The sequence below is a fragment of the Schistocerca gregaria genome, chromosome 4, assembly GCF_023897955.1.
Source record: "Schistocerca gregaria isolate iqSchGreg1 chromosome 4, iqSchGreg1.2, whole genome shotgun sequence".
In the NCBI taxonomy this organism is placed as follows: domain Eukaryota; kingdom Metazoa; phylum Arthropoda; class Insecta; order Orthoptera; family Acrididae; genus Schistocerca; species Schistocerca gregaria.
The window spans coordinates 656,036,848-656,061,467 of record NC_064923.1 but is presented as its reverse complement, the minus strand read 5'-3'; the positions used below and the strand labels follow the sequence as shown (position 1 = coordinate 656,061,467).

Genomic DNA, 24,620 nt, shown 5'->3' with positions numbered 1-24,620 from the left:
ATAATTAGTACCAAACTAAATCATCCCATAAGGTTGGCCTTCATATCTCTGACGTGACCCCACCTAGCACAAAAGACCAATGTCATATTATGGCCCCTGTTGTCCCGTGCAACTTTTGTACCACGAACTTTTCAGCTACTATCATATTTTCAGAGTTATTGTAGGTGTGCAATAGTTAGTGACTCACTCTGTATAATTGACACACATAATTCCAGACATTACAGATATTAAGAAATGTATTTTTGACTCATCTTGGTATATATCATAACTTTCCATTAAATCCCAAAGTTGAAGTTTATACTGATGTTTCATTTCATAAAGGTTACTTAAGTGCGTAATTTTCAGATTTTTATCTGGTCACCTAACAAAGATACTGCAGACCAAAGAATGAAAAAAATCATTTTGAAAATACTTTTTTTTAACTGTAAGCTTCTCACCACTGATACCGTATAAAAAGCAACTACACTGTGTAGTATAATAGCACAAGAAATATCAAGGTGCAGAAATTACTCCTTCTTTGAAAAAACACTGCTCAAAAATTGATTTTTGTTTTTCAATTTGTGGCCAATCACTTTTGAGCCATTAAAAATATATTAAGGAATACATTCAGCTAGGTGACCATGGTTTTAATTTGTAGTCCAGTGTGCGCTGAACTAAATGCTCGTTATTTAAAAGGTCTGGGACAACTTGTTACTGAATAATTTACAAAAACTGCTAATGGCTTGTAAGTGCAAAAAACTGCTTGAGGCCCGAAACAAAAATAGCTGCTGTTTCTAAATGAGAAACAATACACTTTTTGAGCCCATTAAACATCAGGGAATTCAGCCAACAAATATCAAATTGGTAAGGCATACAGGAAAAATGGGCATCATTCTGAAGGAAACCCGGCATTCAACAGCTGGTTGCATGAAGGCTAGACCTCTAGATAAATTGGACAGACCGGCACATTTCTCTGCTCTTTGTATTTAGCACCAGTAATAATATATATGGAAAAGTTCAAACAGACCTTTGATGAAAAACATGCAGTGTACCATGCAGAGAACAAGTTTCTAGTACAATTAGAATGCAGAAGCAGCTTTATGAACAATATAGACATCAAGCATTCCAAAGAGTAACTACCACAAGAATTAATTCCATCTGGTGAAACTTTGAAGACGCTCAACATACTATGAACTAGTGTTGCACCAAAAAAGATTATCTTTTCAATGTGGGGGTTTAAAGACAACAACATTTTTGTGGGCAAGTGCAGTATGTGGCAAACACATTAGATCATTCTAACATTCCTTGTAAGTCCATCCTCAGCTATCTACGTTTAGGAAGCAACGTAGCTTTTGACATTACCCAATATTGGGACAAAAACTTTATAAGAGACAACAATGGTCAGAAAACATGGCTGAAAATCTGCCTGGACACAAAAAAGTAACAATATGTTAATAAATGAGAATATATCTTTCATATCTTTCCCTGTGGCATCAGGTAATTCAGTAATATTACATTTAAGTCTTCTGTAGCTGTAAAGCAATGAAACATATTCTCTTTTATTTGGTTTCTAGCAGACTGGCACACACTGAATCCAAAGCCCCACAAATGAACACCACACATACCCAAACGGCTTTACACAGGGTGGTCCATTGATAGTGACTGGGCCAAATATCTCACAAAATAAGCACCAAATAAAAAAAACTACAAAGAACAAAACTCATCTAGCTTTAAGGGGGAAACCAGATGGCGCTATGGTTGGCCTGCTAGATGGCGCTGCCACAGGTGAAATGGATTTCAACTGCATTTTTTAAAATAGGAACCCCCATTTTTATTACATATTCGTGTAGTACGTAAAGAAATATGAATGTTTTAGTTGGACCACTTTTTTCACTTTGTGATAGATGGCGCTGTAACAGTCACAAATGTGTAAGTATGTGATATCGCGTAACATTCCGCCAGTGCGGATGGTATTTGCTTCGTGATACATTACATGGACCGTTTACCAATCGCGGAAAAGGTCGATATAGTGTCGATGTATGGCTATTGTGATTCAAATGCCCAACGGGCGTGTGTTATGTATGCTGCTCGATATCCTGGATGACATCATCCAAGTGTCCGAACCGTTCTCCCGATAGTCACGTTATTTAAGGAAACAGGAAGTGTTAAGCCACATTGAAACATCAACCACGACCAGCAACAAATGATGATGTCCATGTCCGTGTTTTAACTGCTGTCGTGGCTAATTGGCACATCAGTAGCAAATCGCACGATAATCGGGAATCTCAAAAACGTCGGTGTTGAGAATGCTACATCAGCAACGATTGCACCCATACTAGGAATTGCAGAGCGACGACTTTGAACGTCGTGTACAGTTCTGGCACTGGGCACAAGAGAAATTACGGGACAATGACAGATTTTTTGCACACATTCTATTCAGCGACAAAGCTTCATTCATCAACAGCGGTAACGTAAACCGGCATAATATGCACTATTGGGCAATGGAAAATCCAAGATGGCTGCAAAAAGTGAAACATCATCATCCTTGGAGGGTTAATGTATGGTGCGGCATTATGGGAGGAAGGATAATTGGCCCACATTTTATTGATGGCAATCTAAATGGTGCAATGTATGCTAATTTCCTATGTAATATTCTACCGATGTTGCTACAATATGTTTCACTGCATGACAGAATGGCGAAGTACTTCCAACATGATGGATGTCCAGCACAAGGCTCGCGTGCGGTATTGAATAGCATATTTCATGACAGGTGGATTGGTCATCTAAGCACCATATCATTCACCGGATCTGACTTTCCCAGATTTCTTTCTGTGGGTTAAGTTGAAGGATATTTGCTATCGTGATCCACCAACAATCCCTGACAACATGCATCAGCACATTGTCAATGCACGTGCAAACATTATGGAAGGCAAACCATTCGCTGTCGAGAGGAATATCGTTACACATATTGCCAAATGCATTGAGGTTGACAGACATCATTTTGAGCATTTATTGCATTAATGTTGTGTATACAGGTAATGACACTGTAACAGTATGCGTTCTCAGAAATGATACGTTGACAAAGGTACATGAATCACATTGGAACAACCAAAACAAAATGTTCAAACATACCTATGTTCTGTACTTTAATTTAAAAAACCTACCTGTTATCAACTGTTCGTCTAAAATTGTGAGCCATATGCTTATGACAATTACGGAGCAATGTATCACAAAGCGAAAAAAGTGGTCCAACTAAAACATTCATATTTCTTTATGTACTACACGAATATGTAATAAAAAATGGGGGTTCCTATGTAAAAAAAACACAGTTGATATCCGTTTGACCTATGGCAGCGCCATCTAGTGGGCCAATCATAGCGCCATCTGGTTTCAAGCTAGACAAGTTTCATTCTTTGTAGTTTTTTCTTTTAATGTTTATTTCGTGAGATATTTGGCCCGGTCACGATCAATGGACCACACTGTATATTTTGAGCTCTGCTGTGGCACCTGCAAAACTAGCAGTGTGCATTATTGAGCAGCATAGCATACAAGCACCAAATATCGTGGTTCGAGGCATCACTGAATAGAACATCCAATCTAGTGCCCTGCACAATGATAAAAATCTGAACACCAAACATTACATCAGAGATATTTTTGAAACCAACACACTGCAGGATGACACCCCATCCTGGTCTCCAAGAATATGCAAGTGTTCTTTGGAATGGTGTGTGGACTGCTTTCCTAGGCTTTACATTCAACTGATTTTTGCCCAGCAGACAATGTGGAATATGGTTGGTTCCTAAGTTGATCATGGTGCTACTCCAGCAGCCCTTGTTGCTTTGTACCCACACATACAGTATGTGTCAACTATGTTGACAGAGATTTCCCAGAAACATTTCCATGTCTTCTCGATTCCACAGAACAAGTTTAGCTGCTCTGGAGCACATGGAGACTTCACATCCTTACTATATTCTCAAAGTCATCTGATCTTGTGTCTCATGAACCTAACTTGAAGCATGTGAATCATTTCATTCATGTGTGTCCTCCTTGGAGTTTTACTGGTAATAACTATTTCCTCCTCGGAGCTGCACTTGTAATAACTGTTACCTAATGACTGATTGATTGACTGACGGGGATATGGGACTAAATGGCGAAGTCATCAGTCCTGTGATTCAAAAGTTACGTGCCTAAGACAGAGGTGTCCACTAAAAGTGGACAGAACCAGTCAGAGGGATCACATCATAAAGTGAGGAAGCTAAAAACACACACAGAAGTAGGCATAAAAGGATAGGTCAAATCTAAAAACTGGAAAAACAGAGGCATAAAAGAGTGGTCATGGGTTCCAGACACCAAACAGGAAAGCAAAATCTTACAACTGAAAATAAAAACCACATTCATGAAGGAAACTGAGGACCAGTTCAACCATCTGTGGATAATCTGCTAATATTAAAGACAAAAAATCTGGAAGGTATACTTAGTATGAAGGGCCAAAAGGAGACATTCACCAATATGTGGTACACAGTCAGTCTGGCTCCACAACCACATTGTGGGGGGGTGGCTTGTTATGCAAGAGAAAACAAGGTTTGAGTTTAATATGACTGATGCACAGACGGCATAAGACAGAGGATTCTTTCCAAGAAGAGTAGAAGGAAGAACTCCAAATTTCAGTAGTCCTCTTTATTGTGTGACGTTTATGACTGAGTGCACTAGTGCACCAGATCTCATTCCGCTTTTGGGCAGAGAGAGATTTGATGTGTATCCACATATCTGCACTTGAATTCATTAAAGGAATGGTGGGTAAGTGTCTGCCTCTTTAGCCAAATGGTCAGCCAGTTCATTTGCTGAGATGCCCACATGACTTGGGACCCAGAAAAGGACAACTGAGCAGGCAGCATGGCCAAGGGCATAGGGAAGCTCATGTATAGCAGAGACCAAAGGTGATGAGAGTAGAATCAATCTATACCCTGCCAGCTGTTCATTAAGTCAGTACATATTAAAACACTGTGGTGGGAGGCCTGAGTAACAAAATGGATGATCCTCTGATGATTCAGCTCTGCTGTGAACCCACAACATGACCCTAGCAGTAAATGACGTTCCATGGCAGTAAGAGATGAAAAAGTGCATCCTGCCTTATCTATCATGTTAGAACCATCAGTGCAGAAGATGATAGCACTCTGGAACTCTTCAAGGATGCAACTTACATGACACTGCAATCTTACTGGCGTGATAGAGACCTTAGGACCCTGGAATAGATCAGTCCTAATCTATGGTCGAGGCACCATCGAAGGGATGATGCTGGAGAAAATACACAGGGCACTTTCCAGTGAAAGGAGATAGGAGATCCTGAAAGAGGGAAGTGAGATGCATTCCAAGAGCAGGTATCAGGAGAGAGACATCCCTCATTTGCAAAGAGAATGGGATACATCGTCGAATGGCCATAGCATAAGAAACCAGAGTTGGCTCCACCACATTTGTAGAGGAGCAGTCCACGCTTCTGTGAGGAGACAGTCAACATGACTAGTGTAAAAGGCACTGACAGCCAGACATCCCATAATGATAAACAGGGTCAAATAGTTTCAGAGTGGGAGTTGCTGAGCCATAAATCTGACAATGATAATCTAGTCTGAAAAAAGCCAGAGCACAGTAAAGATGGAGAAGAGTAACACGGACTGCAGCCCAAGACTTGTGGTGCAGGAGGCAGAGAGTATTTGGCTTCTGCATGCATGTAGTTTTCAGGTGGCGAATATGGGGCAGACAAAACAGCACTGTGCTACAACATCTAGGCACTGGTTGCGGAAATAAAGCCGTCATTGAGAATAACTAAAATGTGATGGCACCAAGCCGTGTCGTATGCCTCATATAGGTAAAAGAAGACCCCACGATGAGGTGTTGGCGGTCAGTGAAAGCCTGTCGAACTGCTGTTTCCGGTATGAGTAAGTGGTCAGTTGTAGATTGTCCTTCCTGGAAGCCACATTTATACGGGGACAAAAGGATCCGAGATTCAAGTACCCAACATAATCGGAAGCTAACCATTCTTTCCAGCAGTTTAGAAAATGTGTTGTCATGCTAATTGGCTGGTAGCTGTTGAGAGATGTTGGGTTCTTTCCGGGCTTAAGGACGGGGATAACTATGCTGTCTTGCCACTGCGAGGGGAAGGCACCCGTGATTCAAATGTGGTTGAAGATAGTGAGTAGATGTTGCCTCTGGGCAATGTCCAAGTGTTGGATCACCTGGTTGTAGATGGAATCTTGTCTGGGGCGGTGTCATGTGAAGAGATAAGAGCCTCCAAGAATTCCCAATCAGTGAAGGGTTCATCATAGGATTCAGCTTGGTGGAAGCTGAAAAGGGGGGGGGGGGGGCGGGGGTATTTCTTCAATTCGTCCTTTCTTTGAGAAAAAGGTAGTAGGATAGGAAGAGAACCCCAACGTGACAGCAAAGCATGTTGCCAGGTGTTCTGCAAGGACCTATGGATCAGTACACTGAGCACCAGAGCACCCTGTAGGACAAGACCCTGGAAAGTTAATTGTTGCTGGCTGCTCAGAAGGCTACGGAGCTTGAAATAAACCTGCAATGAAGAGGCATATATCCACAGGGAGAAAGCACAGCACTCTCTGCACTCCTTTTCACTCTGCTTAGTAAGGCAGAGAGCCTTAGGAGGGAGACACTTGAAAGCAATAACGTTGGTCTATGAATGGTGGTGTTTAAATTGTTACAGCACCTACTGGTGATCCTGGATAGTGACTGCTACGTCCCTGGTCCATCACGGTACCAGTCGATGACGAAGGGGACCTGTGGATAGGAGGATAGCAGTGCCAGTGGCATGAAGACTAGTGGGAGAGAGATCTTGCACGACCACATCAATGCAATCCGAGAAAGAAGTGACAAAGTGCACAGAAGATGTTATAAAGGCCACTGGCTCTGCGGAATGCCTAATGTGAGGGCCTGTCTGCCTGGCGGCAGGAGGAGAATGACGGAATCACCGGAAAGTGGTCGCTGCCACAAAGATCCTGGGGTGACCTGTGTAGCGAAGACATGACACCAGGGTACGAGATCGTGAGATCGATAGAAGAAAAGGTGAGGCGAAAGGCACTGAAGTGGGTAGGGGAACTGTCACAAATCAAAGTCTGTAATAAGTTGGTAAATTAGAAGACCACTACCCATCGAAGTGTCACTTCTTCCACAGGGGGTGATGTGCACTGAACTACCCCATGAGAAGATGTGGGGAGGGGGGGGGGGGGGGCAGAAGTTGCTGTATTAAGGCAGCAGGTCGATGTAAGGAAATGGCCTACCTGGAGGGGGATAAGACATTGCAAATGGTAATCAATGGGGTTGTTCGCACTGGTACCACTATTGCTTCCAGATTGTATGAAGGGGGATCCTGTCTCTAATGACACTGGCGCCAACCAAAGTGCAGACTACTCCAGATGCGATCCCGGGACTGACACGGTTCCGACAGAGTGTCAAATAACCATGAAATCTGGAGAGTGGGCATCACAGAAGTGCATTTCTTGAAGAGCAAGACAGAACACAGAATAAGAGGAAACAAGCTGTTGTACTTCACCACTCGATTATCATGTGGCGAGGATCCAAGTTAGACATAATTAAGCTGAGGGGAGGTCAATGTCACCTGGTCAGTAGTCGTCACTATGGGGTGACATCCACAAATAAGATGTCAGACTCAGGTTGCAAGGGGGATGATGGCACCTCTGGTGGCACCAGAGAGAGATGCGAGTGTGGGGGAGAGGGGGGTGGGGGGTTTCCATGGCAGAAGCCCCTTCACCAGTGGGCTGGAGAGGAGGGTGTGGGAACTGCAGGGGAGGGGGAGGGGGGTGGGGCTGGGGTAAGGAAGGGGTATGAGGGGGAAAGGATGCAACAGAAGCAAAAGCAGAAGAAATTGACAATGGGTGGAGTCGGTCATATTTTTGGTGAGCCTCAGCATAAGGCAGGCGATTCAGTGACTTGTACTCTTGGATCTACTTTTCTCTCTTGTAAGGTGGGCAATCTGGTAAGAGTGGACAGTGGTGGCCATGACAATTTACACAAACAGGTGGCAGAACATGAGGGCTTCCCTCACAGTGTGTCTGCCATACAGCGGGAAGACATCTGCCCAAAATGCAAGCACCGAAAGCACCTCATGTGTGGCAGGACATATGGCTTAACATTACATTGGTCACACGTAACCTTCACCTCCTCTGGGAGCTTACCTCCCTCGAAAGCCAGAATAAAGGTCCCGGTAAGGGGTTGAGTCCAAAACCTCCAAGAAAAGACTGTCCCAGGGCGAAGGGGGTGTACAAACCCCTTCTACATAGAGGGAACACAGTAAGAGAACAAGAAAGGAATCTAAGACTCCCACTTCTCAGGATAAGCGTATCAAAAAAAAGCTGAGGCAAGAAATAGGGAAACAGACCTATAGTACTGCAGTCTTGGGTTTTAGGATGGTGATTATCCACTAGCCAAGGCCACCTCGCAGCAGGAGCAGGTCATGCAGATGGCTCTCTCTGAGAAGATTGGGAGGGGTGGGGTGGGAGGGGGGGGGGGGGGACGACACTGGTCCAGGACCCATATTCAGACGATTCTATCTGAATCACAGTGCTCTTATCTTTGTCTGTGAGTGTGTGCAGTGGACTGGCTTAAGGAACGGGTGCCTTTAATATTACCTTGGGAGGATTTGAAGCTGCTGGTAAAGACAGTGGTTGAGCTCTTCAAGACCGAAAAGATGTTAATCTGAGTGCCAAAACTCCTTAAGGACACCTCTAAAGAAAGTCTGATTGAGAAAACAGGGTCTCAAAACCCGAAAGCCTTGACAGAGGATTGGAAGGCAATCAACCGGAAGGTTGTACCAAACGGCCAAACCCTTGTGGTAGAAGTCGCTGAAGGCAATGAAGGAACAGGACCTGAGACTATCTTGCAGTTCTCGCAGGTTGCCATCAGGGTAATCAAAGACATCAGAAGTGACAATGGTGGCAAGATGGAGACTAAACGTGCTGCAGATAAACCTGCAACACAGTAAAGTGGTCACCACTGCCCCAAATCGTCTTATGGGAAGACACGAAGTGGACATGGCCCTCATTCAGGAACCCTACTTATATAAAGCGGTTGTATTGAGCCTCAATGGCACTGGATGTAAGCTGGTTTATGCTAGAAATATAAGAAACTCCAGAATGTGCATTTATGCAAAAAATGGAATCCCCTTCATGCCCATGGTGGACTTTTGTTGTAGGGATTTAGTGACCATCAGGATGTGACAACGTGAGGAAGGTATCACGAGGTAATTTGTAATGGCGTAACTTCCTTACGAGGACAGTACTACTACTCCTCCTCCTCCTCCTCCTCCTCCTCGCAAGGAGGTGAGGAGACTGATGGAAGCCTGTGCACAACTTAGTGTGGGGCAGCATCAACACCAACAGCAGAGGTGAGAACCTTCTAGAATTTCTTCTAGCTAATACCTTAGAGATCCTCAACAGGGCAAGGAAACTACATCTAGAAATATAAGAAGGGAAGAGGTAATTGACATAACCTTCGTTTCCACTTTGATGGGTAGTTATGTCAAAAAATGGCACGTGGCTTTAGAGCCATCCTCATCAGATCCCGTGTATATTAAGTTCGAGGTTGAAATGGGAATTAGACAGATTATGTCCTATAGGAATCCCAGGAAAATGGACTGGGAAGTGACTAGGAGAGACCTCAATTCAAGACTATCAGAAGTCAGTACTTCGATACGGAAACCAGTACATCTACATCTACATTTATACTCCGCAAGACACCCAACAGTGTGTGGCGGAGGGCACTTTAGGTGCCACTGTCATTACCTCCCTTTCCTGTTCCAGTTGCGTATGGTTCGCGAGAAGAATGACTGCCGGCAAGCCTCTGTGCACGCTCTAATCTCTATAATTCTACATTCATGATCTCCTCAGGAGGTATAAGTAGGGGGAAGCAATATACTCAATACCTCATCCAGAAACGCACCCTCTCGAAACCTGGACAGCAAGCTACACCGCGATGCAAAACGCCTCTCTTGCAGAGTCTGCCACTTGAGTTTGCTAAACATCTCCATAACGCTATCACGCTTACCAAATAACCCTGTGACGAAACGCGCCGCTCTTCTTTGGATCTTCTCTATCTCCTCTGTCAACCCGACCTGGTACGTATCCCACACTGATGAGCAATACTCAAGTATAGGTCAAACGAGTGTTTTGTAAGCCACCTCCTTTGTTGATGGACTACATTTTCTAAGGACCCTCCCAATGAATCTCAACCTGGCACCCACCTTACCAACAATTAATTTTATATGACCATTCCACTTCAAATCATTCCGTACGCATACTCCAAGATATTTTACATAAGTAACTGGTACCCGTGTTTGTTATGCTATCATATAATCATACAATAAAGGATCCTTCTTTCTATGTATTCACAATACATTACATTTGTCTATGTTAAGGTCAGTTGCCACTCCCTGCACCCAGTGCCTATCCGCTGCAGATCTTCCTGCATTTTGCTGCAATTTTCTAATGCTGCAACTTCTCTGTATACTACAGCATCATCCGCGAAAAGCCGCATGGAACTTCTGACACTACCTACTAGGTCGTTTATATATATTGTGAAAAGCAATGGTCCCATAACAATCCACTGTGGCACACCAGAGGTTACTTTAACGTCTGTAGACGTCTCTCCATTGAGAACAACATGCTGTGTTCTGTTTGCTAAAAACTCTTCAATCCAGCCACACAGCTGGTCTGCTATTCCGTACACTCTTACTTCGTTTATGCGGAACTGTATCAAACACCTTCCGGAAGTCAAAGAAAATTGCATCTACCTGGGAGCCTGTATCTAATATTTTCTGGGTCTTATGAACAAATAAAGTGAGTTGGGTCTCACACAATCTCTGTTTCCGGAATCCATTTTGATTCCTACAGAGTAGATTCTGGGTTTCCAGAAATGACATGATACGCAAGCAAAGAACATGTTCTAAAATTCTACAACAGATCGATGTCAGAGATATAGGCCTATAGTTTTGCACATCTGCTCGACAACCCTTCTTGAAAACTGGGACTATCTGTGTCTTTTCCAATCATTTGGAACCCCCCCCATTCCTCTAGAGACTTGTAGTACACGGCTGTTAGAAGGGGGGGCAAGTTCTTTTGCGTACTCTGTTTAGAATCGAAATGGTGTTCCATCAGGTCCAGTTGACTTTCCTCTGTTGAGTGATTTCAGTTGCTTTTCTATTCCTTGGACACTTATTTCGATGTCAGCCATTTTTTCGTTCATGCGAGGATTTAGAGAAGGAACTGCAGTGCGGTCTTCCTCTGTGAAACAGCTCAGCTTTGGAAGTAGAGTTTGAGGAGGTAGCAGAGGCAGTGACCTCTGCCATCATGACCTCATACCATGACAACTGCTCAATCACGAAGAAGTGCACGAATAGGAATGAATCTTGGTGGGACAACAACCTGGAATCACAGAACGAACAGGTACAAAGACTTTTAACCTCACAAGAAGGAAAGGACAATGGGTAGAATATAGGGAGGCCCTTGTTAAATACAATCTTGCAATCAAGCAAGCAAAGCAGGCATCATGAAAGGTATTCTGTGAGGAGATAGATGGTATGGCTGTGCACGCCAGACTTCACATAATCCTCACTAGGATACCAACTAATCCAGGAGGAACTTTAAGGAAAGAGGAAGTATACAACACTGGAACTACTCCTCAAGACTCATTTTCCTCAATGTCCTTTGACAGACAACACAGACCAGGACAAGATAACCTGGGAGATATTGATTTTCAGGTATTTGAAGGGAGAACTGGGAATCTGTCGGAGACGGTGTGGACCATAGATGAATCCAATGAGCGCTGGGAACATTCAAACCGTTCAAGTCAACTGGCCCAGATGGAATTTTTCCAGGGCTCCTGCAACAAGCAGGAGTGAACTTAATAAGATCCCTGTGAAGGGTTACTTACGGATCGCCGAGCAGCAGGAATCATTTATAGTGTCTGGAGGGCAGTGATGGTTGTCTTCATTCCAAAGCCAGGGAGAATTGATCATACCAAGGCCATGGATATGAGACCAATCAGTCTGTCCTTTCTTCTTAAAACATTAGAAAAACTGGTCAACGTGCATGTTAGAAAGAGGAGGTTAACTAGGGTCCCTCTACACATTAACCAACATGCATACCAGCCAGGAAAATCAGGTGAAACTGCACTTCACCAACTTGTTGGGAATGTGGAGAAAGCACTACACTTTCAGGAAGTAGCCCTCTCCATCTTCTTGGTCATGGAAGGAGCTTTTACCAACACGACCTTCGAATCCATGGTTACAGCAGCAGAGGTGCATGGCTTGGAGACCACAATTTGCAGGTGGATTAGAGCCATTCTTAGTGGTAGAAAGGTAGAAGCCACCACGATGCAATAAAAAATGGTAATCAACACCACCAGAGGCTGTCCTATCCACAAGAAGGAGTCATGGCCCCTCCACTGTGGAACCTTGTGGTGAATGAACCCATTGTAGAATTAAACTCTAGACAGCACTTTTGCCAGAGATACGCAGACGATCTTTGCGAATTTTCAAGTACAGTCAGAGCTATGGCATAAGGAGCATTGAACATTGTGCAAATTTGGTGCAGGAAAGAGGATCTAAGGGTCAGTCCTAAGAATACTGTTGTTGTACTATTTCCGAGGAAGCAGATCCAACACACATTTCAGAATCTCAAACTTCTCGATGAAACACTACCAGTGAAAGGGAAAGTGAAATATCTAGGGTTAATCCTGAATGAGAAAATCATGGAACCCTCACATAAGGAGCACCTGTTCCTATGCAAAAGGTACTCTAATGAGTACCAGGAGAGCTTGTGGTAAAACCCAGTGATTAAGCTCAAAGAGTATGCACTGGATATATACAACAGTAGTTAACCTATGATCACTTATGGGGCTATAGTGTGGTGGAAAAAGGTAGAATAGCGGGTAGCTGCTAAGAAGCTTGCTAAGATGCTGAGATTGGCCTGCTTAGCCATTACAGGCAGAATTAGCAGCATACCCACTGCTGGGATGGGAACCACGCTGGACATGTCCCCATTAAACCTGTGGGTAAAGATGGAGGCAGCAGATGGAGCACACTGGCAATCATTGGGGTATCCAGGATCTCACACTAAAATACTGAACGAGTAGACATAGGTATGGTTGGAGGAATGCCTGCCAACTATATAACAACTCCCAGCTGCTTCAACAAGCCTTTCAATGTAGTAATTGGAAGAAGAGAGCTCTGGGAGAAGAAAATTTGACATCGTACTGGGGACATAGTCTGGTTCACTTGTGGTTCGAAAACAGACCAAAGTGTTGGAGCTGGGGTATAAGAAGTGCAGCAAAGGCTGGAGAGTGCAATCTCTCTAGGGAAGATGGGCACTGTGTTTCAAGCAGGAATATCTGGTATCAGGGTGTGCGTGGATAAGAATTTATGGAGGTGCTACAGAGGTCATAGCATTTTCATTTATTCAGGCAGCCAAGCAGCCCTGAAAGCACTGGCAGCCTCTGCAACAAGATCAAAGATCGTGGCAGAATGCCACAAAGTCCTTGTGGAGTTAGAGGAAAGCAATAAGGTAACCCTATTGTGGGTCCCTGGTCACTCAGGGATTAGTGGTAATGAGCAAGCCAATAGGTTGACCTGGATAGGAGCTGTGACACCTTTTATTGGACCAGAACCTGTCCTGACATTCACCAAGTCAACAATCAAAATAAAACTATGAGAGTGAACAAGAAGACAGCATGTAGAATATTGGGCTAAGACCCAAAAGCACAAAAAAGGCAAGGTATTGATGCTGAAGCCATGTTCTAAGACAAGTATCTCAATCCTGGGGAGAGAAATGAAACTCATTGTTGGACTATTGACAGTCCATGGTAATATCAGAAAAACACCTACATACAATGGGGATAATAGAAGAAGACCCCAAATGTAGGACGATTGGTGTGGGCAAGGAAACCGCATCACATTTGATCTTCGAATGAGAGGCATTGGAGATTAAAAAAGTCACAGAATATTCGAATCAACAAGATCTGAAGAAACTGTGTCTAGCAAAGCACTGGTAAAGGATCTCCTTGCACTGTTCAGAGGCAGTGGTTGGCTTTACTAGAGACACAGGGAACGATACCGCACAATACATTCTGTTTCGATTCGGGCAGCAGTGGGCTTGATCGATGTTTTTGCTTCCCAGATAAAATAAAATCAAAATCAAGTCAAGGTCTTGGCATCAGTGTGTTTGTCTGTAAGACTCTTCTGCACACGCCAAATAAAATTAACACTGCATTGCTCCAGGCTAGTCCAGAGTTCATCAGTTTTCAGTTTCCTTATGAAAAATCACTCCCTGGACCATATTCAAAGACTGATGACAAGTAATGGACACCAGGACATCGGCAAGACGATCACAAGCTTGAAGAGCTGCATATTGGGTGGCAGAAGAAGCTTTGATCAACATGGAGCCCGACCACACCTTACTGAGAGACTCCACTTTGCCAAACTCGTCCTCAATATTCTCCACAAAAAGCAATGGCTTTGTGGCGGTGAATTTACTAGTACAGACCAGGTAGCAGGGGAAGTGTTTCATCTTAAGATGGTGAGCCTGGCCCTCCTCCCAGGATGTTACTACAGAAAGGCAGGCTTCCGGTTCCCATAAAGCAGCATTCAATGATCCTTTAACACTTGAGCAGATGGCCATTTAGGAACGACCAGATTTTTGTATCTTCATGCCTTTAATGCGCCAAGCATCCAGCCTGATACCATCCATTACAGCCAGGGCCTCTCCCCACGGGAGCCACCCACCCACAAGAACCATCTGGAACAGTGGCCATTGCCAGGACTTCTGATGCTCCAGGATGACAAGCAAGCACTCCTTAGCATACATGGGGAGGCAACAGCTCAGGTATCAGTAGTGTGATCCCTGTGTTGTCAGGGGGCTCAGCCAGATGGGTACATAACAGCCCCACCATGTGGATTGGCTACACATGCTGGTGACCTAGTGGGGCAGAGTGGGGCTATGACAGGGAAGTGAGGGGTTGGGGGTGGGGGGAGGGAGAGAGGAATCCACGTCATAAAGACTAGGGTAGGAGTTCTTCTCCAAATGGTTCACACTAAAGACAGAAAATTTAGAAGTGGAAGTCAAACCCCAAGGGGGGACCAAAAAGGATGAAAGAAGACAGACAAAAGGAACAAAATTGCAAGGAATACAACGAACCAGGTGGGTAGCCAGGTTTATACAAATCAGTACACCGAGAGCAGAGGAGAGGGCAGCGGTGAAGGAAGACACTGAAGGAAATTCAGACTGGGAAGGAAGAATGAGCTGCAATAGCTCGGGACTCTATGTACACCATGCACAAACTCACAAACGAACTGTGAACCCCCTGGGGGGAAGGGGGGATGTTTGGGGGGGGGGGGGTGTTAGTTAATGCTTATCATTGGTTTCCCCAGGTTCTATGAAATCAATGAAGAAAGTTTCCTTGGGCATATCATTTTGTTCATATTCCACTTGCAGGCAGTTATCACACTAAGTGACTTCAGCAATAATTTCACATAGCACAGCAACTCCCTAAATATTTATGTAGAACTTGACCTACACAATAATAACAGTTTTGCACAAGAAATAACAAATATTTTTCTTAACAAAAGGTATCTCCCACAATATTGTCACAAGAGAGTTTACCCAGCTGCTTTTTGCAAAAGCTAAAATTTGATCTATTTGGCAAAGATGAGAAACCCTGGACTGGAAATTTTGTCACTATACTGAGAAATATACGAGACAATCAAAGATGGAAGTGTGGAAAATGAATGAATTTTCCTGTTTTGCCCTATTACTCACATCAACCCCCACTCCCCCCTTTCCCAAGCCCAAGGTAACTATCATAAATAAATAATTAATATATTTACAGTGCGCAATTTGTTAAATGTTTGGTATAACTTGGTTAAGAAAGACATTAACAAGAAATATTTGATTTTCCATTTTTAATCTTCTTATTAAATAAACATTAAACTTTGTTTTAAAACTATATAAGACACTCACCTTCAAAATTGCTGGCAACTGTTCATGCGAGATGTTAACTTCACCATAGTACATAAAATCTACCATTATTTTCAAGTCATCATATTTAACATCTTTCAGAATAACAATTGGATGCTGGCATGGATTCATTGTAAACAGCATCTGTGTGAAGACAAAAGCATCAGATTCAGATAACTAAAGCATTCGAAAAGATATGTGAAGCATAAACAAGTGTTAAGAGGAGGAACTTTCAAACCCCCAATTTTTATTATTACAGTTTTACCCCCACAAAAGAAGTTTAGCTGGTAATAGAAGGTAGAAATGGGCCTCCACAACACAAAAGTAATCCTTCAGCCTACATAAAAGTAATCCTTCAGCATCACAAACAACACTTCTCATCAGAAGGTCTCATTAGATGTCAAAAAATATTAAACTTACAAATATCATTGCTAAATGTGTCCCTAAGAGTCTGTAATCCTCAAATTAAATATTTACTTCACAACATAACTCAACAAATATGTATTTAATCTCACGAGGAACTGAATTAGAGTCGTTTCTGTGTCTTGGGGAGGTTTACATTCGTAACCATGGCAGAAGGGAAAAGTCCAGGATGTCACATGACTGGGTTGAAATCAGACCTTGTCTATCACAAGTGCATGAGATGCAAATCAGCACATTTGGCTGCAACCAGATGGCGGTCCTGACATTCGGAACACTCCATCTTTAAGATTGTGCAGGCAATGGGCTTATGTACCACAATCTTGAGTTTACTGCGAGCAGCTTGATTCGGAAAAAGCTGCTGCTTCCAGTATCAAGTAGCATGGGCAAAAATATGCTTACTAGTCATGTTGCTGTAGGTCATTCTGGATTGTATCTACAGGTAGATAAACCACACTGCACCAAATATCACTCATCAATTCATTGTGGGACAATAACAGCTGGTGACCAGCCATATCACTCAGAACCACTAGTTTGCTGAGGGGTACAGAACCCACCATGCCACAAGTGAACTCCTGATCATCACATGCCACAAACCACAGAGACTGGCAAGGGCCCAGGAACACTGCCCTTGGCAGCTTAAATCATGGAAATAAGTTGCCTGGATAGTTGTTGTATATGTTGACAACATGGTATGGGTAAACAGAAAACTACAGAAGGTGATGCATCTCACTTTACAACTGAGTATCATTCAGGTAGGTGGTGGAGCATGGGATGAAATGGAGCCCAATATGTCTGCCATTGTCTCCTAACAGCCAACAACACAAGAACTCATCACCCAACCATGTGCATCCATTTGTCTGTGTACAGCACTCTTCAGGCATCACATAATTTCAAGAAGACAATGCACCACCTGTAGCTTTGAAACTAAGCAAGAATGGTTTGAGGAACATTCTACTAGCTTGAGGATGCTGGTGAGGCCCATCAGATCATCCAGCCTTGATGCTACTGAGCATTTCTAGGATGCCACCAAGTCAGTTTTGCACACACTAGATTCGAGCAGCAGCTAGGCAGTCACAAATCATGATGGCTCCCAATTCTTCCAGAGTTTCAAAGAGTCCATGCAGTAATAACACCATCAATGTAAAAAGAGGTATTAAATGTTAATATGAATGTTTGTCTAATTCAGTTGCTCATGAATGTAAATTTCCATGGCTGTTTCAAGGACTCTGTCATTTCATATGGATTATTGTATTTTCTTAATATAAATCACAAGCCAATACGGCTTTAGAAACTACTTGCTAAGGAAAGGAAAGAGAATTTGTTTATTGCCCACGTGAAGATGAAGTTATTGGAGATAGATCACTTCCCAATCATTGCAATTGTTTTCCTCAATAACAATATGAATATTTAGCAAATAGAATGTTACCACTATCCTGAATATCATATGCTAAATGCACAGTTTTACCAAATAATACATCAGGAGGGATGTGGCACTCTGTGTGACAGGGTTCCACACTCCTGTGAATCTAATTGAGCCAAGAACTCTCTATGATTTACTAATCCTGACCAAATGGTCATTTCCTAAGTGCATTTGGTTCATTCCCACTCATAGTTCCCTGAAATTCCGTCTCCTAATGAAGTCTGGTTACTGTGTTCAAGTCACTTAATTGAGGCACTTTAGTCCCTACTCAATTTACCTCGTTTTGCCAACAAACCGAAGTCTCTTTTTTCCAAATTCCTCTTAACCATTTATCTAAATGTCATGATCCAATCCTTGCACCCTGCCTATCCACTCGTCTGTCCTATGAGCAACTGGTTGCAGATGAGGGGCACATATCCACCTGGCCATTTACATTGGCCGGTGAATACTGTACCTAATTTCTTCTGTAGAATTTATTAATGGAAGCTGTGAGGAGCTAGTCAGCTACATAAAGCTGTCTCAACTTTCTTGCTGAACATGAGCCACAAGCCGATTCAAAGAAAAGCAAACATATTTGGCACCTGGGAGGCCATTCACTGTCACAGCAGTGGGTTGTCACATGCTGTGGGGCTCTAGCTAGCCACTGCCATCTTTGCAGTGTTTAGTGCAGTATAGCAGTCCAGGAACAATGGGTTTAAGATACTCATGCGACTACCTTTCTGTGGGGAGTCACTGCCATGCACCCCAGCGCCACATGTTCATGCCACTGTCACTGTTGCAGACCAATTTCTCTTACAGATCATTAATTTAATTGTGGATTTTTTAAATTACTTCATATTCACCACTGACTCCACACTTACTACAATTTCCACTATAGCAAATTCGTCCCTTAGGTCACTGTCGAGTAATTACATCTGAAAACAACATATACATCAAGGTTAGACACACTACTGACAAAAATACACTTATTTCACAGTACTGGCATAAACAATCCAAGTTAAAATAGACAAAAAATTACTCATATGTTGAAAGCAAAGTAGTAATCAGCATCAATAAAAAGCATAATTATGACTTGAGTCTATATGGCTCGTACCAGCCTTTGTCTCATACACAATCTGTATAAGGTATAAAATATATAATTATGTTATGAGAGCACATTATAAAACACACTCTTAACTAATTTTATCATTATATGACAAACTAGATAAAAAGCCACGAGACTAAATTTGTGCTTCCTGATGTACATTTTGGAAACTCAACGAAAAACTGAAAAAAAATAAAGACCCGCTTACATCAATTTCAGCACTGACAGTCAAATGTTCAGCCATTGGAGAGCATCTAGTACTACATTTGCAGCCTGGCTGTTGCATTTTGGTTGAGGTAACTGCCATTAGGTATAATCATTACTGTGTGCTGCTTTGCATACTCAACAACAAAACATGTGCTTTCAGACTCACTCCTATATTGCTGTTTTGGGCAATGCTTTCAAAAAAGGATGGCTACAGAGCTCCTGAATTTAACATCGAATTTAGTGGCTCAGAAAATGAAGAATGTGATGTTACTTCATTAGAGATATAGAGACACGACGTTTAGACAGTTTTGTGGTATGAGATAAACACATCCACTGTGCTGCACCCAGCTCCTCCAAGATTTATGTTCACAGGAAACCATTGTGAAATACATGGTAGGACTTCATTGTGTTGTTGTGATCTTCAGTCCTGAGACTGGTTTGATGCAGCTCTCCATGCTACTCTATCCTGTGCAAGCTGCTTCATCTCCCAGTACCTACTGCAACCTACATCCTTCTGAATCTGCTTAGTGTATTCATCTCTTGGTCTCCCTCTACGATTTTTACCCTCCACGCTGCCCTCCAATACTAAATTGGTGATCCCTTGATGCCTCAGAACATGTCCTACCAACCGATCCCTTCTTCTGGTCAAGTTATGCCACAAGCTCCTCTTCTGCCCAATTCTATTCAATACCTCCTAATTAGTTATGTGATCTACCCATCTAATCTTCAGCAGTCTTCGGTAGCACCACATTCCGAAACCTTCTATTCTCTTTTTGTCCAAACTATTTATCGTCCATGTTTCACTTCCATACATGGCTACACTCCATACAAATACTTTCAGATTTGACTTCCTGACATTTAAATCTATACTTGATGTTAACAAATTTTTCTTCTTCAGAAACGCTTTCCTTGCCATTGCCAGTCTACATTTTATATCTTCTCTACTTCAACCATCATCAGTTATTTTGCTCCCCAAATAGCAAAACTCATTTACTACTTTAAGTGTCTCATTTCCTAATGTAATACCCTCAGCATCACCTGATTTAATTCGACTACATTCCATTATCCTCGTTTTGCTTTTGTTGATGTTCATCTTATACCCTCCTTTCAAGACACTGTCCATTCCGTTCAACTGCTGTTCCAAGTCCTCTGCTGTCTCTGACAGAATTACAATGTGATCAGCGACCCCTAAGTTTTTATTTCTTCTCCATGGATTTTAATACCTACTCCGAACTTTTCTTTTGTTTCCTTTATTGATTGCTCAATATACAGATTGAATAACATCGGGGATGTGCTACAACCCTGTCTCACTCCCTTCCCAACCACTGCTTCCCTTTCATACCCCTCGACTCTTATAAATGCCATCTGATTTCTGTACAAATTGCAAATAGCCTTTCGCTCCCTGTATTTTACCCCTGCCGCCTTCAGAATTTGAAAGAGAGTATTCCAATCAACATTATCAAAAGCTTTCTCTAAGTCTACAAATGCTAGAAACATAGGTTTGCCTTTTCTTAATCTTTCTTCTAAGATAAGTCGTACGGTCAGTATTGCCTCATGTGTTCCCACATTCCTACGGAATCCAAACTGATCTTCCCCGAGGTCAGCTTCTACTAGTTTTTCCATTTGTCTGTAAAGAATTCGCGTTAGTATTTTGCAGCTGTGACTTATTAAACTGATAGTTCGATAATTTTCACGTCTGTCAACACCTGCTTTCTTTGGGATTGGAATTACTATATTCTTCTTGAAGTCTGAGGGTACTTCGCCTGTCTCGTACATCTTGCTCACCTGATGGTAGAGTTTTGTCAGGACTGGCTCTCCCTAGGCCATCAGCAGTTCTAATGGAATGTTGTCTACTCCGGAGGCCTTGTTTCGACTCGGGTCTTTCAGTGCTCTGTCAAACTCTTTAAACAGTATCGTATCTCCCATTTCATCTTCATCTACATCCTCTTCCATTTCCATAATATTGTCCTCAAGTACATCTCCCTTGTACAGACCCTTTATATACTCTTCCCACCTTCAAATTTCACAACAATTTAGTTGAAGTCGAGTGCAGAAGTATACTCGGGATTTTATTACTGGCGAGATTCAAAACTTTGTAACTCATTATTTTAAGCTTTAAAAGCTAGACATCTACATGTAATCTCATACATTAAAGGACATTTTTCACTAATAAAAATGTTATTTTTTGCAATATAATTTGAAAAGAAAAAAATGTTAGGTTAAGGGGCTACGACTCATTCTGACATCCTGATTCAAAACAATTCGCAGCGTACATATTAACTTTCCAGTAATGGGACGACAAAGACAATTGGACACTATTAACAGAAGTAAAAAGCACAATAAACTAGAAAATACATTCAAATGCTACATGGTCATGAAGATATATACAACAACACAGCACAAAGTTATCATGTTACAATGTTTTCTGGATTCTGTGTAGTATGTCAAGTATTGTGTAACTTAAAAAGACAACATGTGAAGTATGGAGCTCATGCAGGCATCACACCTTATGGCATGCTTTGTGGCATGATGCCCCCAAGAGCGTCACACTTCACATCCCATCCTTCAAGTAATACAATACAAGAGATATTATGTTGTGCGCTGACAAACAACTTGGGAATTTTTGTAACTATGCTGTGTTACTGTATACGTTTTCATAGCTGTGTAGCATTTGAATGTATTTTCTAGCTTACTGAGATGTATATGTTTTTTACCACTGTGAATAAAGTCTGATTGTCCTCGTTTCACATTACCTTGATTGACACCCAAGAGTTTACTTATCTATGCTGGAACAGGTTTTGTATCAGGATGCCTGTACATGTCTTAAATGTAGTCCTTGGAAATTGCGTAAATATGTTGGAGCTGATAACCACCAGCTCTGACCAGTACATGTACATTACTGACACGGGCACTATGCCCAAATTTAGTTTCAAGGGTTCTTATCCTGTCCTTTACGTAACTGTAAAGTCAGTTAAGAGCACTGCATTTATCTATGTGTTTTAAGAGGTACTCTCATAATGTGATGATTTATTTTATACTTTATATACAAAGGGTCTATGTGACAAAGGCTGACAATGCCATAGATGCTCACTTCATTTTTATGCTTTTTTTATGTTGTATTTGCAACACATGAGTAATTTTTAATCTATTTTAATAAAGATTTTTCATGTTTGTATTGCAAAATGTTGGCTGGTTGGTTTAAAAGAGGGGGAAGGAACCAACCTACAAGGTCATCAGTCCCTTGTTCCTAATAAAACAATGCCATAAGTGTGAGAATAAAACAGAAGAGACATTAAACACAAAATGGAAAGAAAGGAGAAACCACAAGAACAAAGGAAAGGCAATGAACATTAAAAGGAACAAAAGAGGACAAGAAAACAACAGAGGGATGCTAGAAACAGAAGAAAGTAAAACAAGGAAGCAGATTACAGTAGCTGGCCAACCATGAGAATTAAAAAAGAAAAGCCAGCCACTCTGCAACACATTAAAACCTCCACCCTAAAAGCACTAGGGTGGAGGACACAGACCGACAAAAGTCATGAGCTAAAGCTTAAATCAAATGATAAAATCCACTCTCACAAATAAAGCATAAAACTAAATCAGCCACTGAGGTGTTGTCAGATAAAATGAGCGGCAACGAATCTGGTAACCCAAGATTTTGTTGCTGGGCAGTCAAAGTGGGACAGTGCACCACTGTCAACCCGGCGCTGACCGACACTGAGGCGAGTCTTCACGGCACAAGAGGTAATCGTGGATTGCCCAAGTGTGGCCAATTTGGAGCCGGCAGAGGGCAACTGATTCCCTGTGAGAGGTCCGCATGGAAGACTTCCACACATTCATAATCTCCTTAATGACATGAAGTTTGTTGCACATACTGTTATGCCATTCCATCTCCCAGAGCTGAAAAACCCTGCAGCGTAAGTCGTAACGCACGTCAGGTTCAGAGATGCCCATCCCCAGAAGCGGTTTCTGCATAGCATGTTTGGCTAGCCTGTTGGCAAGTTTGTTGCCTGGGATGCCAACATGTCCTGGGGTCCACACAAACACCAGGGCAGGTCCAAGGCATAGATGGACTTCTGGATGGACACCACCAAAGGATGGTGAGGGTAGCATTGGTCAATAGTTTGTAGGTTGCTCGAGGAGTTAGTACAAAGAACAAACAATTCCTCGGGAAATGAACGGATATACTGAAGTGCATGAGATATGGTCGCCAGTTCTGCAGTGAATACACTGCAGCCATCGGGCAAGGAATGTTGTTCAATATGGTCTCTGTGGACAACGGCGAAGCCAACATTACCATCAGCCACCAAGCCGTCAGTGTAAACCACTTCACAGCCCCGGAACACTTCAAGATTTGAGAGGAAGTGACAGCGGAATGCCGCAGGGTTAACGGAGTCCTCAGGGCCACGCGGAAGGTCCAGGCAAAGTTTCGGCCTACAGCTACACCACGGAGGTATATGTGAATGGACTTTGAGGAGAGGTGGTGAAGGAAATGACTCCAGTTCAGACAGAAGCAATCTTACGCGAATCACAATCATTAGCCCTGACCTGGGCCGCCTATGCGAGAGGTGAACTGCCGTGGTTGGAAAAAGAAGACAGTAATTAGGATGTTCATGAGAGCTGTGAATGTGTGCAACATAACTGGTGAGCCGTTGTGCACATCTAATCTTCAATGGAGGAACTCCAGCCCCACCAGTATGCTTGTAACTGGACTCGTCCCAAAAGCTCCTGTCGCTAGTCGAACTCCGCAATGGTGCAATCGGTCAAGCAAATGCAATGCTGAGGGCACTGCCGAATCAAAAATCACATTCCCATAGTCAAGGCAGGATTGAACAAGGGGTCTGTAGAGCTGCAGCAGCGTGAAGCAATCTGCATCCCAGTTGGTGTCGCTCAGGCAGCGGAGAGCATTGATGTGCTGCCAACACATCCGTTTAAGCTGACGAAGATGAGGAAGCCAAGTCAAACGAGTGTCGACAACCAGACCTAAGAAACAATATGTCTCCACTACAGTGAGCGGATTGTCATTAAGGTAAAGTTCTTGTTCTGGATGTACGCTATTACGCCGACAGAAATGCATGACACCTGTCTTCATGGCAGAAAACTGGAAGCCATGGACTAGAGCCCATGACTGCACCTTGTGGATGACTCCCTGTAGGTGACGCTCAGCAACACCAGTACTGGAGCAGCAGTACGAAATGCAGAAGTTGTCTGCATACAGAGATGTGAGAAAAAGGGCCCGACAGCTGCTGCTAGACCGTTAACGGCCACTAAAAATAGAGAGACACTCAAATACAGAGCACTGCACGACTCCGTTCTCCTGGATATGGATGGAACTATGGGAGGCACCAACTTGGGAATGGAAAGTGTGAAGGGACAGGAAGTTTTGGATAAAAATTGGGAGCGGACGCTGGAGACACCACTCGTACAATGTGGCAAGGATATGATGTCGCCAGGTCGTGTCATATGCTTTATG

The 24,620-nt window shown here is 42.8% G+C and overlaps 1 protein-coding gene across 4 annotated transcripts in view; it reads right to left on the bottom strand.

Annotated features, from left to right (window-relative positions):
- Positions 1-24,620, bottom strand: part of LOC126268226 (ataxin-2 homolog) — a 301,295-nt gene that overhangs the window by 223,670 nt on the left and 53,005 nt on the right. For 3 of the 4 annotated variants that reach the window (XM_049973865.1, XM_049973866.1, XM_049973867.1), the window contains one exon: positions 16,017-16,157. In XM_049973865.1, coding sequence (XP_049829822.1) covers positions 16,017-16,157 — 141 coding nt within the window. Of the gene's footprint in view, positions 1-16,016; positions 16,158-18,716; positions 18,771-24,620 lie in introns of all 4 variants that reach the window. The other variant, XM_049973868.1, reaches the window with a different exon arrangement.